Raw genomic sequence first — 19,958 nt, 5'->3', positions numbered from 1 at the left:
GTGGAAAGAAATTGAAGAGAGAAGAGTTAGACAATCATATCTGCTCTCTCTAAACAAATAAATTTAAGATGATCTCGAAATAGTGAATGTCCCTTCATTTTTTTGTACATGAAACCATCAAATGAAAGGGTAAATATAAGAACAGGAAGGTCTGCATGATGTAATAGCATAAGCAGCAAAAAGAAACTCATAGTTTATCCAAACTTCTCCAATTACCTTGCATGAGGTAAAGCAGTAGCAGCCAAACAAAGATTCTTAAAGAGGTAACTTGAATCCACCAACTGCTGAAAAGTGGAAAAAACACAACTCGAACAAGCCCCTTCCGAGTCAGAGATGTCCATGGAATTTCAGGTTTGGCTTTGGCAAATGTTGAGCCTTTAAATATACATAAAACAAAATGTCAAACATTTTCATACACGAACGCCCACTTGTAACACTACACTAAAAACAAGTGCGAGCAAAAATTAGCACATAACTTGTTCAGTTAAAAAGAATCCACTTAGATGTTCCAAACATATACTAACCTCAGTCAGCCTCCTTTGAATGATATACAATACATTTTTCTTCATTTCACAGCAGTAGGTCTCCAAATTCATCTCTCTTTCACCCTCACGGAAACCTTGCAATTTACATAGCCACATTAAGCAAAGGGGAAAGAAGGCTAAAGCCTGGATGATGAGGGAAGAACACTACTTTGGGGAATTTAGAGACGATATCTAAGAAGAATCTTTAGCACTCCAAGGAAATAACATGATGATATACCTAAAAGAAACAAGTCAACTTTAGAACTCACCTCTGATTAAGTCAACATCAATCAAGTCTGCCTTTATGTGACCCATCTTTTTTGGTTTGTTTTTGAAGCCCTAGAATAAAACAAAACAAAAAAACAGAAATAAAGTTTTGAGAATCCCCTTTAAAACAAAAGATAAACTTACATCTTTTTTCTCTATTCCTGACTCCCATTTACTGGTACATTTAATCCTAATGCCCTTAAAGGAATCTGTCGTTAGTATTTGTTTAAGTTTTATCAAGTAACACGTGCATATACTTTTATTATCTTTAAAAATAATCAAACAGTACCAAAAGGTCAGTAAGTGAAAAATAGGTAGTCCCTAACCCACCTTACCCACTTCTCCCAATTTTATTCATTAAAAACAAATAGCTTTCATCTTTTTTAGCCCTTTTTCTTGTTGTTTACTTACATAGGTCTAAATAATATGTTTATACTGCTATTTTTCAACTTATTGATTTAAAAAATCATCTATGCACTCCAAATATATGAGAATTAAGCTCTCTTACACAGCACTAACTCCTACAACCTAACTTCCACCCAAAAACATTTATCTTCACAATACATTCAATTAATTTCTGGCAAATCAGTAATTAGTTGTTTATGAATGATTCCTTGTGTGCTGTATTTTTCCATTTATTCTATGATGTCAGTGAAAATAATTTATCAGTTTCCAAATACTCAAATGCCAGAAAATTAATCTAAGTCTTTTTTTTCCCTAAAGGAAAAAAAAAAAAAATCCTGGAAACCCCCTTTCCAGGACCCAGCAAGATAGAATCTTGCTGCTACAGTTGGACGAGCTGCTGTCTGGGCCTGCTGCATGTCTGTCACCCCAGAACTTCTCGCTCCCTGATAATCCCCTTCCCCATCTCTGCAGTGAGTCACTGCTCTATCCACGTTCCTGGGGCACATTCCTTTAGCAGCTTCCTGAGAAAACGGGTCACAGAAGATCACGTTCTCAATCCTTGTATGTCTGAAAAATTTACTCTGCCCTTATACTTGATTAAAAGCTACACTCGAGGATTCCCCTGGTGGTCCAGTAGTTAGGAATCTGCCTGCCAATGCAGGGGGCATGGGTTTGACCCCTGGTCCAGAGAGATTCCACATGACATGGGGCAATTTAAGCCCTTGTGTCACAACTATGAGTCCACACACCCTAGAGCCTGTGCTCTGCAACAAGAGAAGCCACAGCAATGAGAAGCCTGCACACAACAATGAAGGCCCAGTGCAGCCAAAACCAATACAAATAAAGCTGCATTAGATGCAGAATTCTGAGTTGTTAATCATCTTCCCTCAGGAATTAAGACACCGTTTCATGGTTTTCTAGCTTCCAATGTTGCTGTTGCAAACTCCAATGCCATTCTGATTCCTGATCCTTTGAATGTAAATTCTTTCCTCTTAATCCTCACTTTATCCATGGTGTTCAGAATGATGTCTTTTTTTTTTTTGACAGAAGTAACATTCATGATAAATCATGTACTTTATCACATAATGATATGCCTTGATATACGAGTCTTTTATCATTTACTGTGCTGAGAATCCCTTCCATATAGAAATACATGTCTTTCAGTTTTAGGGACATTTTCTCATAATTTATATTTAAATTTCTTCTAAGACTTTTAACTTTTCTATTTTCTACCTCTTTTGTCTTTTTGTTCTGCTTTCTAGAAATTTCTTCAAATACTTCTATTGAATTTTTCATTTTGGAGCAGAGACTGCCACCCTGTCCTGCCTGCCATGCCATCCACCGCACATGCTGGGCTGTCACTCCAGGACTTGTTTCAGACAGGCAAGCTCCCCCATCCATTAAGCCAGTCTCTGTCACGGACTCCAAGCTCTTTCTTTGGTCTGGAAGCTGCACGGAGCACAGACCTTGGAGGCCTGTGGGGTGCAGCCCAACAGAGGAGTGTGAACTCTAAGGCAAAACTATCCTTCACTAGAGTCCTAATGAAGTCCAGACAGGACACAGTGGTGAGTAAGTGTGAACTGATTCCAGGGCTGGTTTGTTGTTGCTTTTGAAGCTAGACTTTGCCATATTTCACCACGGATTAAGTGGAGGGGAGGGTTGAGGAGAAGGTAGAAGCAAGCGTTTCTATTTTAGACGCTAGAAACATTTATTAAAGTGGGGAAACCAAGTGTCCCACTTCTCACACCGTTCACTGAACTCAGGGTGGGCAAGGTGTGAGTGAAGAAGCTGGAAGGAAACTTGAGGAGCCATAGGAACTGCAGACACATTTATTCTCTCTGGGCTCGCAAGGCAGCTGTAACACAGCCATGCTGTATTCTCTGATGGCTGACCCAGCAGACACAGCCAAAATGCAGCTGCAAGGGCTTTTCAGGTGAGCTTATACAGGCACACAGAACAAAAGTGGCCCCGTGGCCAAGCGAGTATATCCTGATGCACAGGCACAGTGCTATAAATGATCTCAGCTATTACATAACCGTGTGACGTCACGGTTTACAGGATGTGGGGTGAGAGGCCGTAGGGCAAGAGCACCCGGCCACCGCCATCTTGGCTAACTGCTCCTTCCTACATTCCATCCCTGCAGGGTCTTTTGCCTCATAATACATGCACCGTCCATCTTCCATGATAGTCCCTTGGTGAGTTGATGCTGACCCTTGGATCCACATCCCATAACAGCAGTACAGGATACAACAAAGAGCACTCATCACCCAAGATGCAACCTGGAACTCATGTTACCTGCAAAAGCCCCCACAGGCATCAGGCCCACCCCTTCAAGGAGGGGATTTTGTGCTGTTCACAGCACATGATTACATTTTTTTAAATGTAAGGACACACAAAGGACACCGCTTTCACAAGACATAGCCTTTACAGTAAACACAACATCAACATAACAATTTCACTGATGCTGGATGCTTCCATTTGACCCAGTCTTCTGTAACCAGCCTGTGGCATATAGTTGGGCTATGCAGGTACCCTTGGGGAAGGACCTGGAACGTCTACTGGCATCTCTCCCAAGTGAATGCAAAGTGACACTGGCTCCCAGCTGTTATAGCTATAGAGAAAAAAGCATTAGCTGAGTCCACTACACGGTGGTAAGTGTCAACGGGCATGCATAGGTGGCACCGCCTCACTTAGTTCTCTGTGATCCACGGTCATCCCCCATGAGCATCAGGCTTCCCAACAGGCCACACGGGGGAGTTAAATGGACTGGACTCTAGGCGGGTTGTACAATGTCCACTTTTGCCAGCTCGGCAATGGTGGCGCCCGTTTCTTCATAGCCACCTGGTAGGTGATACTGTCTCTCAGCTGTCACCCTCCAATGCGCTGGCAGTAACTGTGGGGGATGCTTTGTATAGCCCCTCACAACAGCCTTCACCACAGGCATTCAGAGATGAAAGTCCCCCATGGAGGTCTGTAACATTAAGACTTGCAGAACATCTATCCCCAAAATATATTCTAGGATCAGGGACACATACACAGTATACACCTGCACAGGGAGTCACCCAATTTCTAAAGGTAAGGACACAGCTTTTACCTTAACCATTTGGCCGCCACAGCCATCAGTGTGTGCCCTATGATCGGAAACTCTTCTGGCTCGCCATAAATAAGCCTGCATTTGGCACCGGTGTCAACCAGGGCCATTACTCTGTATATTAGCCAGTGACCAGTGAATAGCAAGTTCCACGTGGGGCCTCCCGTCCCCTCTTGGGCACTGTGGGCAGGCATGTTGGCCTGAGCCCTATTCAAGGTGGAAAAGGCCATCTGAAGGAGCACCCTTGGGCACCATAAAATATTTTAACTGAACTGCCGTATCTCTTGCTGTGTATGCGTCTCCCATTTGGTAAACTTCTGCTCAGTTCTCAGTCGCTTCCATAACTCTAGAAGTACGTGCTAAGTCAATTCAGTCATGTCCGATTCTTTGCAACCCTATGGACTGTAGCCCACCAGGCTCCTCTGTCCATGGGATTCTCCAGGCAAGAATACTGGAGTGGGTTGCCATGCTCTCCTCCAGGTGGTCTTCCTGACTCAGGGATCGGACCTGTGTCTCTTATGTCTCCTGCATTGGCAGGCAGGTTCTTTACCACTAGCACCACCTGGGAAGCCCCTCTAGGAATACAGCATTGGGCTGTTTATCAATTTTATTTCTGTCCATTCCCACTGCCAGTAAATCGGCCCACATCTGCATTTACATCACCTGGACAGGGTCTTTACCAGATTGGTCCCCCTTCTGGATCTTCACACTCCTAAAACCTTTGGCCTGCCACCACCCTCTATTTCTCCCAAGGTAGCCACCATCAAGGTGGCCTCATAGATGGGGCGCCCCACATAGGGTGCAGAATACAGATATCCAAAAGAGGTGAGCGGGGCATTGCTCAAAATAGCATCTCACGTGCTACCTATGAAATGCTTGTCATCTGAGCCTCAGGTATTTAGGTTAAACATCAGCTGCTTCATGCCCAGTTCTCTTATCACTTGAGTCAGTATCTGGGAGCTCTCCCATGTTCGCCCACATGGTATGGATGGCAGTGTTAATCCATTCTATCAGGGTGTGTTTGGTTAGATGCATAAGCACTCTGCAATCTTTGTTTCAACAAGGGGTGAGTAGTTATAGATGCTAACTGCTCTGTCTCATCCCCGGAACAAATGATACCATCCACCCCTGCATCCTAGAGTTGCAAAAGCCACGCTGCCAAGGGTTCCCCTTCTTTTGCTGAAACTGCTTACCCAAGTTGACCAACTCCGTCTGAGTATATGGTCAATATGTTGTGAATTCAGTCACACTGGGGGCCCCTTGAGGATGTCCCTCCACCCCGGGCCACAGGTTGCTCATTCTTGACTTTCTATTGTACAACAGGCCTTGCTGACAAGTGGAGACCTGTGGTCTCAATGTTCATCATCGTTCAAGCTCCTTCACCAGGAACTCCTTCACCAGAACCCGGCATCTCAGCATCAAGCCCCCATAGCTTTGAACTGTGTCTGTGAGCATCTGTGCTGTATCTCAGTGTATTTTATGCATCTGATGGCAGGATATGTCCTAAGATAATTACTTCATCACTTTATGCTACTTTGGCTTACAAAAAGTTTCATAGGAATGCTCTACTTTTGGATAATGGGGGAAACCTGTATATTCATATTTACTGAACATGTTTTGTTTTATTAACACATAAAAAATGGTTTTGCAGGAAAGACTCAGGATCTGAAAGTCATGATAACTTTGCTGTATATGATGACTCACAAGCAAATTTGTAAATTATCTTTTGTGTTTCAAAATCCTGGTTTGCCTAACAGTTTTATTTCATTAGTATTAATAAGGAAAATTGTTTCAGAGGACTGGATAAAGAAGATGTGGTACATATACAGAATGGAATATTACTCAACCATTAAAAAGAAGGGAATAATGCCATGTGAAGCAATGTGGATGAACCTAGACAGTGCCATACTGAGGGAAATAAGTCAGACAGAGGAGGAGAAATATTATGGAATCTAAAAAGAAATGATACAAATGAACTTACAAAACAGAAGGAGACTCACAGACTTAGAGAATGAACTTATGGTTGCAGAGGGGCAGGGGCAAAGGATGGGAAGAAGGGCTAGTTAGGGAGTTTGGGATGGACATATACACGCTGCTATATTTAACATAGGTAACCAACAAGGACCTACTGTACAGCACTTGGAACTCTGCTCAATGTTATTTGGCCACCTGGATGGGAGGGGAGTTTAGGGGAGAAGAGATACATGCATATGTATGGCTGAGTCCTTCTGCTGTTCACTTGAAACTGTCACAACATTGTTTGTGAACTGGCTATACCCCAATACAAAATAAAAATTTTTTTAAAATAAGTAAAACTATTTTTAAAAGATTAATTTTAATTTTATGCTCAATCAACACTCATATATGCTAGTTCCTGATTAAACTTTTTAGATATTTAACCATTAAAATTATTATAAAAATAAAAGGTTAGAATAATTTGATGTTTCTCTATTTTAGATACTGAGTCAATATTGATCTTTAGTTCTGTTTAACTGAATAGATGCAGCCAAACAATTTCTTTAAGTAAATCCTATATTTCTATCCAATTAACTACAAACTGTATATTTTACCAAAAAATAAAAAAGGTTTAAAACTCTAAATGCAACAAAGTGAAATCTAAGAAGGAATCAAATTTTGAAAATTAGACATTTCATGGGCAAAAATAGCCCTCTAGAAAAAACATGTGCACTAATTTTTGAAATATGCATAATATTCATGGGAATAACAATGATCTTGTGCTACATTTGAACTCAGAAATAAAAATTTTAAAAGTAAAAATATTGTATTGTATTCTACCAGACATAGGTCTTGTGGATATCTGCATCAGTACTATTCTAACTAAAGATGCTTAAAGTGCCTTAACTTTAGAGCCAAATTAATTTTTCTATTTTATTGCTTTCTAGACTTTCACCTACAATGTTATAGAATCAGAATTAGCATTAACTAGAGGTAAATATCAAATTATGAAAACCTTACTTAACAATGCAAACACATTCATTCATTCTCTTAGTCAGCAAACACACGACACACTTCTTCTCTATGCCAGACACTCTACTTGAGCTCAGCATAGAGCAATAAAGAGGTCAAAGCACGGCTCCATCTTCAGAGTGTGCACAGCGCAGAAGAGAAAACAGATAATAAAGCTGAATCTTTGAGTGTTCCTCAGGAAAATGTTCCCTGAACCTCCCACACCACTTTTTCTTTCCTAGGAGGACAAATTAGATTTGGATTAAAGATTTACTGAGCATGGCCCTGCCCACCAGAGCAAGACTCAGTTTTCCCCACAGCCAGTTCCTCCCATCAGGAAGCTTACACAAGCCTCTTATCCTCATCCATCAGAGAAAAGATAGAAGAAGCAAGACTATAATCCTACAGTCTCCAGAATGAAAACCACAATCACAGAAAGCTAACCAAAATGATCATATGGATCATAGCCATGTGGAACTCAATGAGTCTATGAGCCATGCCATGCAGGACTCAAGACAGATGGGTCATGATGGAGAGCTCTGACAAAACATGGTCCACTGGAGAAAAGAAAGGCAAAACACTTTAGTATTCTTACCTCGAGAATCCCATGAACAGTATGAAAAGACAGAAATATATGACACTGGAAGATGAGCTGCCCAGGTCAGAAGGTGTCCAAAATGCTACTGGGGAAGAATGGAGAAATAGCTCCAGAAAGAATGAAGAGGCTGGGCCAAAGTGGAAATGACACTCAGTTGTGGATGTGTCTGGTGTTGAGAGGAAAGTCCAATGCTATAAAGAATGATACTGCATAGGAAGCTGGAAAGTCAGGTCCACAAATCAAGGTAAATTGGACATGGTCAAGCAAGAGATAGTGAACATTGATACCTTAGGAATCAGTGCACTAAAATGGATGGGAAGGATAAACTTAATTCAGATAACCACTGTATCCACTACTGTGGGCAAGAATCCTTTAGAAGAAATGGAATAGCCTTCACAGTCAACAAGAGAAATGCAGTACTTGGGTTCAATTTCAAAAATGACAGAGTGATCTCGGTTTGTTTCCAAGGCAACCATTCAACATCACAGTAATCCAAGTCTATGCCCCAACCACTGACGCCAAAGCAGCTGAAGTTGAATGGTCCCATGAAGAACTACAAGACCTTCTAGAACCAACACCAAAAAAAGATGTCCTTTTCATTACAAGGGATTGGAACGCAAAAGCAGAAAGTCAAGAGATACTTGAAGTAACAGGTAAGTTCAGCTTTGGAGTACAAAATGAAGCAGGTCAAAGACTAACAGAGTTTTGCCAAGAGAATACACTGGACAAAACAAGATCTGGAGCTGACTGTACCTCAGATCATGGGCTCCTTATTGCCAAATTCAGGCTTAAATTGAAGAAAGTAGGGAAAACCACAAGGCCATGCAGGTATGACCTAAATCAAATCCCTTATGGTTATACAGTGGAAATGACAAATCGATTTAAGGGATGAGAGCTGGAGATAGTTCTCCTCCTGGAGAACTATGGATAGAGGTTCATAACACTGTACAGGAGTTGGTGATCAAAAACATCCCCAAGAAAGAAGAAACGCAACAAGGCAAAGTGGCTGTCTGAGGAGGCCTTACAAATAGCTGAAAAAGAAGAGAATTGAAAGGCAAAGAGAAAGGGAAAAATCTACTGAAATGAATGCAGAGTTTCAGAGAATAGTAAGGAGAGATAAGAAAGCCTTAAGTGACCAATGCAAAGAAACAGAAGAAAATAATAGAATGGGAAAGACTAGAGATCTCTTCAAGAAAATTAGAGATACCAAGGGAACATTTCATGCAAAGATGGGCACAATAAAGGACAGAAATGGCAAGGACCTAACAGAAACAGAAGAGATTAAGAAGAGGTGGCAAGAATACACAGAAGAACTATACAAAAAAGGTCATAATGACCTAGATAACCATGATGGTGTGGTCCCTCACCTACACCACAATGCTGGATTGTGAAGTCAAGTAGGCCTTAGGGAGCATTACTACAAACAAAGCTAGTGGAGGTGATGGAATTCCAGCTGAACTATTTCAAATCCTAAAATATGATGCTGTGAAAGTGCTGCATTTAATGTGCCTGCAAATTTGAAAAATTCAGCATTAGCCACAGGACTGGAAAAAGTCAGTTTTCATTCCAATCCCAAAGAAGGGATATGACAAAGAATGTTCAAACTACTGCACAGTTCATTTCACATGCTAGGAAGGTTATGCTCAAAATTCTTCAACCTAGGCTTCAACAGTAAACCAAGAACTTGCAGATGTACAAGCTGGATTTATATGGCAGAGGAACCAGAGGTCAAATTGCCAGCATCTGCTAGATCACAGAGAAAGCAAGCAACTTGCAGAAAAACATCTACGTCTGCTTCATTAACTACACAAAAGCCTGTGACTATGTGGATCACACAAACTGGAAAGTTCTTAAAGAGATGGGAATACCAGACCACCTTGCCTGTCTCCTGAGAAACTGTACGCAGGTCAAGAAGCAACAGTTAGAACTGGCATGGAACAACAAACTGGCTCAAAATTGGGAAAGGAGTACAACAAGGCTGCATACTGTCACCCTGCTCATTTAACTTCTATGCAGAGTACACCACGCAAAATGCCAGGCTGGATAATTCACAAGCTGGAAGCAAGACTGACAGGAGAAATATCAACAATCTCAGATATGCAGTTGATACCACTCTAATGGCAGAAAGCAAAGAGGAACTAAAGAGCCTCTTGATGAAAGTCAAAGGGGAGAGTGAAAAGGCTGGCTTAAAACTCAACATTCAAAAAACTAAGATCATGGCATCTGGTCCTATCACTTCATGGCAAACAGATGGGGAAAAAGTGGGAACAGTGTCAGATTTTATCTTCTTGGCTCCAAAATCACTGCGGACAGTGACTGCAGCCATAAAATAAAAGATGCTTGAAAGAAAAGCTGTAACAAACCTAGACAGCATATTAAAAAGCAGAGACATCACTTTGCAGACAAAGGCCCATATAGTCAAAGCTATGGTTTTTCCAGTAGCCTTGTATGGGTGTGAGAGTTGGACCATATAGAAGGCTAAGCACCAAAGGATTGATGTTTTCAAATTGTGGTGCTGGAAAAGACTCTTGCAAGTCCCTTGGACTGCAAGATCAAACTAGTCAATCCAAAAGAAAATCAACCCTGAGTATTCATTGGAAGGACTGATGCTGAAGCTGAAACTCCAATATTTTGGCCACCTGAGGTAAAAAGCTGACACAATGGAAAAGACCCTGAAGCTAGAAGAGATTTGAGGGCAAGAGCGGAAGGGGGTGTCAGAGGATGAGATGGTTGGATGGCATCATCAACTCAATGACATGAGTTTGAGCAAACTCTGGGAAAAGGTGAAGGACAGGGAAGTCTAGCATGCTGCAATCCACGGGGTGCAAAGAGTCAGACACAACTCAGTGACTGAACAACAAAAAGAAGAGGACAAAAGTCATTAAGAAATTGATGACCAGGACTTCCTTGGTGGTCTAGTGGTTTAGACTTCGCTTCCAGTGCAGGGGATGTGGGTTCGATTCCTGGTTGGGAAGCTAAGATCCCACATGCTTCATTGTTGATATTCAGTCGCTCAGTCATATCCAACTCTTTGCAACTCCATGGACTGCAGCACCCTGGGAGAAATATCAATAACCTCAGATATGCAGATGACATTACCCCAATGCCAGAAAGCGAAGAAAACTAAAGAGCCTCTTGATGAGGGTGAAAGAGGAGAGTGAAAAAGCTGGCTTAAAACTCAACATTCAAAGAACTAAGATAATGGCATCCGATACCATCACTTCATGGCAAACAGATGGGGAAAAATAGAAACAGTGACAGACTATTTTCTTGGGCTCCAAAACTGCATGTTTCATGGTCCAAAAAAAATTAATTGATGCCCACTGTTCTTGAGTCAGATTAGAAAGTCACTACTTTCATATGTGATTGTGCTGAGGAAGAATACAAAACACTTATGCCATGCTTTTGCTTCAGGATCTGTCAGCCTGATCCTACACATTCTATAGTATGTATATGAAGAAGCGACATTTGCCAGGCACTATTCTAAGCACTTTACATAAACTTCAAAACCATATCTCTTATGTCTCCTGTATTGGCAGGTGGGTTCTTTACCACTAGCGCCCCTTGGGAAGCCCCTATTACATAAACTTATATTAATTTAATTCACTTAGTCCTCACAACTGTCCTGTGAGACAGGGGCTTTATTATCTTCACTATAGATGAGGAAAAGCGAGGCACTGAGACTAACACGTTCATTCTCCCTAATAACCACTACACATCCTGCCCCTCATGATACAGTACAAAATGTATTCCTAATCAATGTAGGAAGAGATCCGCAAGCCTCTGAAAGGTTCAATGGGACTAAACCTTGGGAGCTGTGAGTGAATGTCCCTCTCGGCCACAACCCAGGACCACAACCTCAGAGCCCAGGAAACAATCATAGGAGGAAACTAGATGCCTTGCACTAGCTTCTACAGCAGTGGTCTGGAAATTTTCTGCAGAACCGAGGTACAGCTGTATTTAGCCCACTGAATTGTTTGTACCCCAAAGAGCAGTGTACCGTCATCAAAGCTCAGAACCACCTGACCAATGTAGTTCCTACTTCTAGACAGAGGAACTAAAGTACTCAAATACTGATGAACTACAGCTGGACTCCATATTTAACAAGGAATAAAAGACAAGTAAACCCTGCTACACAACTCTCTCAGTGTGCTGAAACGTTAGCTTTATTGCCACAGATTCTATACTACTGTATAGTAGTCAGGCACAAAGAGGTAAGTCATCTGGTTTACAATAGATGATGAACAACAAAACAACAATTACTAGGCAAGTACAGCATAATAGGAATATGTGTAAAGGACACCTAACTCAGATTTAAGAAGGCAAAGAAAGATTTCTAAAAGAAGATAATACCCAACCCAAGACTTGGAAGGGTGTATAAACATTTGCAAAGAAAGGACATGAGCTGTAGCAAAAGGGGAAATTAAGTATATGAAGGCTTCCCTGGTGGCTCAGTGGTAAAGAAGCCACCTGCCAATGCAGGAGACCAGGGTTTGATTCCTGGTCTGGGAAGACCCCACATGCCGCCAGGCAACTTAGCCTGTGCATCACAACTATTAAGCCTGTGCTCTAGAGCCCAGGAGCCACAACTACTGAGCCCATGTGCCCTCCTAGAGCCCGTGCTCCACAAGAGAAGCCATCGTAACAAGAAGCCTGCACGTCACCACTACAGAGTAGCCCCTGCTCACTGCAACTTAGGAGAAAAGCCCCTGCAGCAACAAAGAACCAGCACAGTCAAAAATAAATAAATAAAATTACTTAACAAGATAGCATGACAAAAACTAAATAAAAGAGATGGAAAGAGTGAACATCAACATTTTAGGAATCAGTGAACTAAAATGGACAGGAATGGGCAAATTTAATTCAGATGACCATTATATCTACTACTGTGAGCAAGAATCCCATAGAATGAATGGAATAGCCCTCACTGTACAAAATGCGGTACTTAGGTGCAATCTCCAAAACAATAGAATGATCTTGGTGTGTTTCCAAGGCAAACTGTTCAACATCACACAGACAATAAGTCTATACCCCAAGCACTTATGCCGAAGATACGAAGTTAAATGGTTCTATGAAGACATACAATAAAAAGATGTCCTTTTTATCATAGGGGATTGGAATGCCAAAGTAGGAAGTCAAGAGATACTTAGGGGAGTAACAAGGCAAGTTTGGCCTTGAAGTACAAAACGAACCAGTGCCAAGGCTAATGGAGTTTTGCCAACAGAATACACTGGTCATAGCAAACACCCTTTTCCAACAACACAAGAGACGACTCTACACATAAACATCACCAGAGAGTCAATATCAAAATCAGACTGATCATATTCTTTGCAGTCAAACATGAAGAAGCTCTAAATACTCAGCAAAAACAAGACCTGGAGCTGACTGTAGGATAATCATGAGCTCCTTATTGCCAAATTCAGACTTAAATTGAAGAAACTAGGGAAAATCACCAGGCCATTCAGATATGACCTAAATCAAATCCCATATGATTATACAGTGGAAGTGACAAATCAATTCAAGCAATTAGATCTGATAGATAGACTGCGTGAAGAACTATGGGTGAAGGTTCGTAACACTGTACAGGAGGTGGTGATCAAAAACATCCCAAGAAAAAGAAATGCAACAAGGCAAAGTGGTTGTTTAAGGAGGCCTTTCAAATAGCTGAGAAAAGAAGAGAAGCAAAAAGGCAAACAAGAAAGGGAAAGATACACCCAACTGAATGCAGAGTTCCAAAGAATAGCAAGGAGAGATAAGAAAACCTTCTTAAGTGAACAATGCAAAGAAATAGAGGGAAACAATATAATGGGAAAGACTAGAGATCTCTTCAGGAAAATTGGAGATACCAAGGGAACATTTCATGCAAAGACGGGCACAATAAAGGACAGAAATGGCAAGGACCTAATAGAAACAGAAGATATTAAGAAGAGATGGCAAGAATACACAGAAGAACTATACAAAAAAGGTCATAATGACCCAGATAACCATGATGGTGTGGTCACTCACCTAGAGTCTGACATCCTGGAATGTGAAGCCAAGTGGGCCTCAGGAAACATTACTACAAACAAAGCTAGTGGAGGTGATGGAATTCCAGCTGAGCTATTTCCAATCCTAAAAGATGATGCTATTAAAGGCTGTACTCAATATGCCAGCAAATTTGGAAAACTCAGCAGTGGCCAAGTGCTGGAAAAGGTCATTTGCATTCCAATCCCAAAGAAGGGCAGTGCCAAAGAACATACAAAGTACTGTACAACTGCGCTCATCTCACATGCTAGCACGGTTATGCTCAAAATCATCCAGCCTAGGCTACACCAGTATATGGACCAAGAATTCACAGATGTACAAGCTGCATTTAGAAAAGGCAGAGGAACCAGAGTTCAAATTGCCAACATTTATTGGATCATAGAGAAATCAGGGAATTCCAGAAAAACATCTACTTCTGCTTCATTGACTACACAAAAGCCTTTCACTGTGTGGATCACAATGAACTGTGGAAAATTCTTAAAGAGATGAGAATAACAAACCACATTATCTGTCTCCTGAAAAACCTGTATGCAGGTCAAGAAGCAACAGTTAGAACTGGACATGGAACAATGGACTGGTTTAAAATTGGGAAAGGAGTATATCAGGCCGTATATTGTCACCTTGCTTATTTAACTTATATGCAAAGTATATCATGCAAAATGCTGGGCTGGAAGAATCACAAGCTGGAATCAAGATTGCCAGGATAAATATCAATAACCTCAGATACAAAGATTATACTACTACCATGCTAATGTCATGTCAACTAGATGAAGCCTCCATAAAAACCTCAATAGTCTCTATAGAGTTCAGAGAGCTTCCAGGTTAGCGAACATACACACCAGTAGGGTAACATACCCCAAACTCCACAGGGACAGAAGCTCCTATGCTCAGGACTCTCCCAGACCTCACCCTAAGTATCCCTTCATCTAGCTATTCATCTGTACCCTTTATCATATTATTTAATAAACTGATAGTTGTTTGAGGAAGTGTTTCCCTGAGTTGTGTGAACCACCCTAGGAAATTTATCAAACCAGAAGAGAAGGTTACGGGAACCCCTGACTTGTAGCCAAACTGGACAGAAGTTGGGGGTAACCTAGGACCTACTTCTTGCAGTTGGCATCCCAAGTGGGACAGGAGCCATCCTGTGGGACCAGGACCTTTACCTGTAGGAGCTGACACTATTTCCAGGCACACAGTGTCACAACTGGGTTGAACTGCAGGACACCCAGCTGGTGTCACAGAGAATTGCCTGGTGTGGGGAAAAAACTTCCATACATTTGGTGACCAGAAGTGGCGTTTTGCGTGAATAAGGGAGCCTCATAAGAGAAACACAGGAAGCAGACTGAATTGAATTTCTCTAAATTTAGTTCTGAAATTTCATAATAATGCTGATTACTCAAAAGATCCTTTTGACCTATAAATGTGTTTATTTCAGTCCTGGGAAGTTTTTAAAATATTATTTGATAATTACTTCTCCTCTTTGTATTTCTTTCTCCTGGAACACATACTAGTTGGATGTTAGGCTTCCTGCATGAACTGTACTCATTTTTTAATATTCTTTTTCCCTATTCTTTCTTACTATTTTTCTGGGAAATGGCCTCAAGTTTATCTTCCAACTTTTCTTCTGAATTTATTTTTGTTACTTTTATTTTCTGGTGCTCTTTTTCATTTACAGACTTTAAAAAAAAATAGTATCCAGTACTTTAAATATATTAATTGTATCTTTAAAAATAGTATTCTTAAAATTCCTGATCACTTTTTAAAATCTCTTTCCATCTTTTTTTAGGTCTCAGATATTTGAGCATTTTCAATTATCCATTCACACTTAAGAGCAAGGCACTATCATGCTGAATACCCATTCAGTGCGTAGTGGAGGGGGGGCAAGGGAGGCTCTTGTTGAACAGTGGCCTCACTGTAGAGGGTAGCCAGACATTTCACTTCCAATATCTTTAAGCCTTTTCAGTCAGCTTGTGCAAAAAGAAATTCCAGTCTTCTGTGTAGAGATTATAAACCTGGCCACCAGCCTTTTACTTGATCTCCTTTACTAGTCCATTATTTCACCTCATTTTCATTTGTGTATGGTATTCTGGAATCTGGAACTTCTCTGGTTCAGTCTCTCCATAAAGCAAACTTCAATCTTCTGTCAATGGAAGATAAGGGTGGCTATGAGGTTGTGGAGAATGAGGAGGATCTGAGGATAGGTCTACTGCTCCTAATACATATGCTCAAGCAATTCTACTTTCAGTTCTATAATACCTTACACCTGCAGATAGACCTGGTGCATCCAATTCCTGAGTCTTTCAGAAATTAAATACAGGGACTTTCTTCCCTTAACTTTTAAACTGAACAATAGTTGATGTATAATATTATATAAGTTACAGATATACAATATAATGATTCACAATTTTTAAAGGCTATACTCCATTTATAGTTATTTTAAAATATTTGCTATATTCTTCGAGTTGTACAATATATTCTTGCAGCTTATTTTATAGATAATTGTTTGCACCTCTTAATTCCCTACTACCATATTGTGCCTCTCTTCTTCCCTCTCCCCACTAGTAATCACTAAACACGGGTGTTCTAAAACAGGAAGTTTAAACTTAGATTTCTTTCAGTTCTTGAGGGCTGATTTTTTTATTTATTATAATTTTAGAGGAGTTTCAGAAGAAACCAGATAGAGATTAATGTACATAGTCAACTGTCATCTTTAATGAGGAGTCTTATCTGTCATGTATCCACCATTCCCACTCAAGAAATAAAATGTTACAAATACAGCTGAAATCACCTCTGTGTTTATGATTAGCCATTTAAAATTTTCTAGGTGTAAAATCATATTTTCAAATACTGATTTTTTTTATATTCCAAAATTAATTAGAAAAATGAAGGAAAAATTTAAAATATTTTAAAAGCAAACATAATAGTAATTAGAATGCTTTGCTAATCTTAACAAATATCTCAGACAGTATGTTAAGTAGTAATAGAGACCATTCTTGTTTTATTCTTTTGGTGGGGGAGGGGGACCAAGTTGAGCTTCATCACTGAAAATAATCTTAGATTTAATACATTCTCTTAATTAAAATTTTTAGAAGACAAATTTCATTGGAAATATATATGAATTTATTGTGTACTACATTATGATCTCTCCTGTGTTTTTTCTATTAGTGTGATTTAAGAAAATAGCCATACTGAGGTATAATTAATACTGTGCAAAACTTATTCATCTTTAGGTGTAGTTTTAGTAATAACCTGGTAGATTTCTGGTAAATTTAGAGAGTTGTGCAACCATTATCACGTTCAAATTTTAGAACATTTCCATCACCTGAAAATAAGAATGGCAATAAATCTGTATTCCTATCCCCAGCAACAGGCAAACACATACCTGCTTTATACTTCTACAGATTTGCCTTTTCAGAAATTTCATGTAAACTGAATCACAGAATACAGTCTTTTGTGTCTGGCCCCTCTTACGTACATAACATTTTTGAGGTTCATCATGTTGCAGCATATATCAACAATTTTTATCCCTGAGTCATATTCCATTGTATGGATATAATACATTTATTTATCTACTCACAAGTTGATAGACATTTGGACTTTTTTTTAGTTTTTCAGTAATTAGGAATAGTATTGCTATGAATATTTGAATACGTTCCTATGTTTTTATTTCTCTCGCATAGGTACTATATGGAAATGTTGGGTCATATGAGAAGTATGAATTTAAATTTTTAAGAAACCATCAAACTAATTTCCACTTTCCATTCCCACCAGCAGTGTATGATAATTCTAGTTCCTCCATGTCCTGGCCAACATCTGGTAAGGTTAGTCTTTTTAATTTTAGTCATTGTAACAGGTGAAGTGAACAATGCAAAGAAATAGAGGAACACAATAGAATGGAAAAGACTAGAGGTCCCTTCAAGAAAATGATCGAGTCCAAGGGAACATTTCATGCAAAGATGGACACAACAAAGGACAGAAACGGTATGGACCTAATAGAAGCAGAAGGTATTAAGAGCTGGCAAGAATACACAGAAGAACTGTACAGAAAAGGTTTTAATGACCCAGATAACCAGGATGGTGTTATCAGTCACCTAGAGCCAGACATCCAACTGGGCCTTAGTAAGCATTACTATGAACAAAGCTACTGGAGGTGATGGGATTCCAGGTGAGCTACTTCAAATCCTAAAAGATGATGCTGTTAAAGTGCTGCATTCAACATGCCAGCGAATTTGCAAAACTCAGCCTTGGCCACAAGACCGGAAAAGGTCAATTTTCGTTCCAATTCCAAAGAAGGGCAATGGCAAAGAATGTTCAAAATACCACACAATTGCACTCATTACACATGCTAGCAAAGTATGTTCAAAATTCATCAAGCTAGGCTTTGACAGTACCTGAACCAAGAACTTCCAGATGTACAAGCTGGATTTAGAAAAGGCAGAGGAATCAGAGATCAAATCGCCAAGAACCATCAGATCACAGAAAAAGAAAGGAACTCCAGAAAAACATCTACTTCTGCTTCACTGGCTATCCTAAAGCCCTTGACTGTGTGAATCACGACAAACTGTGGAAAATTCTTAAAGAGGTGGGAATACCAGACCACCTTACCTGACTCCTGAGAAACCTGTATGCAGGTCAGGAAGCAACAGTTAGAACCAGACGTGGAACAATGAACTGATTCAATATTGGGAAAGGAGTACATCAAGGCTGTATATTGTCACCCTGCTTATTTAACTTACACGCAGAGTACATCATGTGAAATGTGCGGTTGGATGAAGCACAAGCTGGAATCAAGATTGCCAGAAGTATCAATAACCTCAGATATACAGATGACACCAACCTAATGGCAGAAAGTGAAGAGGAACTAAAGAGCCCCTTGATGAAGGTGAAAGAGGAGGGTGAAAAAGTTGGCTTTAAAATCAACATTCAAAAAGTAAGATCATGGCATCCAGTCCCATCACTTCACGGCAAATAGATGGGGAAACAGTGACAGGCTTTATTTTCTTGGGCTCCAAAATCACTGTGGATGGTGACTGAAGCCATGAAATTAAGACATTTGCTCCTTGGAAGAAAAGTTATGGCAAACCTAAACAGCATATTAAAAAGCAAAGATACCACTTTGCCAACAAAGGTCAATAGTCAAAGCTATGGTTTTCCCAATAGTCATGTATGGATGTGAGAGGTGGACCATAAAGAAGGCTGAATGACAAAGAATTGAGAGTCCCTGGGATAGTAAGGAGATCAAACCAGCCAATCCTAAAGGAATTCAGTCCTGAATGTTCATTGGAAGGACTGATGTTAAAGCTCTATCCTTTGGCCACCTGATGCGAAGAGCCGACTTGTCGAAAAAGACCCTGAGGCTAGGAAAGATTGAGGGTAAGAAGAGAAGGGGGCGACAGAGGATGAGCTGGTTGGATGGCATCATTGACTCAATGGACATGACTTTGAGCAAACTCTGGATGATCGTGAAGGACAGGGAAGCCTGGCATGCTGCAATCCATAGGGTTGCAAAGAGTCGGACATAACTGAGCGATTGAACACAGCAAACAGGTGTATAATAGTATCTCGCTGTGGTTTTAATTCATACTTTGCTAGTAACATTGAGCACCTTTGGACAGGCCCAATCATTTCAGCTATTGTCTTTAGTGATATATGTATTCAAATCTTCTGCCCAAGTTAAACTGGGTTTTCTGTCTTCTGAGTTGTAGGAGTTATGTATCACAGATACAAATGCTCCACATATTAGTAAGTGTACGATTTGAAAATATTTTCTCACAGTCCATGGCTTGCTTTTTCTTTTTTTAAAATGGGATTTTGAAGAAAGGTTTTAATTTTCGATGAAGCCAAATTTATCAAATTTTTTTCTTTCATAGCCGTTTTTCTAAGAAATCTTTGCCTATCTTAAGGTAAGAACAATCTTCTATGTTTTCTTTTACAAAACCTCAGACTTTCCATTCTTACCCTTAAGCCCACGATCCTTTTTAATTAATTTTTGTATACAATGTGAGGTAAGAATTAAAAGTTTATTTTTATATTTGTGGATATCCAATTGTACCAGCACCATTTGTTGACAAGACTATCGTTT

At 40.1% G+C, this 19,958-nt stretch overlaps 1 protein-coding gene across 9 annotated transcripts in view; it reads right to left on the bottom strand.

Annotated features, from left to right (window-relative positions):
• Positions 1-19,958, bottom strand: part of PHTF1 (putative homeodomain transcription factor 1) — an 83,164-nt gene that overhangs the window by 53,424 nt on the left and 9,782 nt on the right. For all 9 annotated transcript variants that reach the window (XM_027536110.1, XM_027536112.1, XM_027536109.1 and 6 more), the window contains exons 4-5: positions 794-863; positions 217-375 (exon numbers count right to left, since the gene is read on the bottom strand). In XM_027536110.1, coding sequence (XP_027391911.1) covers positions 217-375; positions 794-863 — 229 coding nt within the window. The remainder of the gene's footprint in view (positions 1-216; positions 376-793; positions 864-19,958) is intronic.

This window comes from Bos indicus x Bos taurus, chromosome 3, assembly GCF_003369695.1.
Source record: "Bos indicus x Bos taurus breed Angus x Brahman F1 hybrid chromosome 3, Bos_hybrid_MaternalHap_v2.0, whole genome shotgun sequence".
Taxonomy (NCBI): Eukaryota; Metazoa; Chordata; class Mammalia; order Artiodactyla; family Bovidae; genus Bos; species Bos indicus x Bos taurus.
The sequence above is the reverse complement of the archived record's forward strand: the minus strand, read 5'-3'. Positions and strand labels throughout refer to the sequence as shown.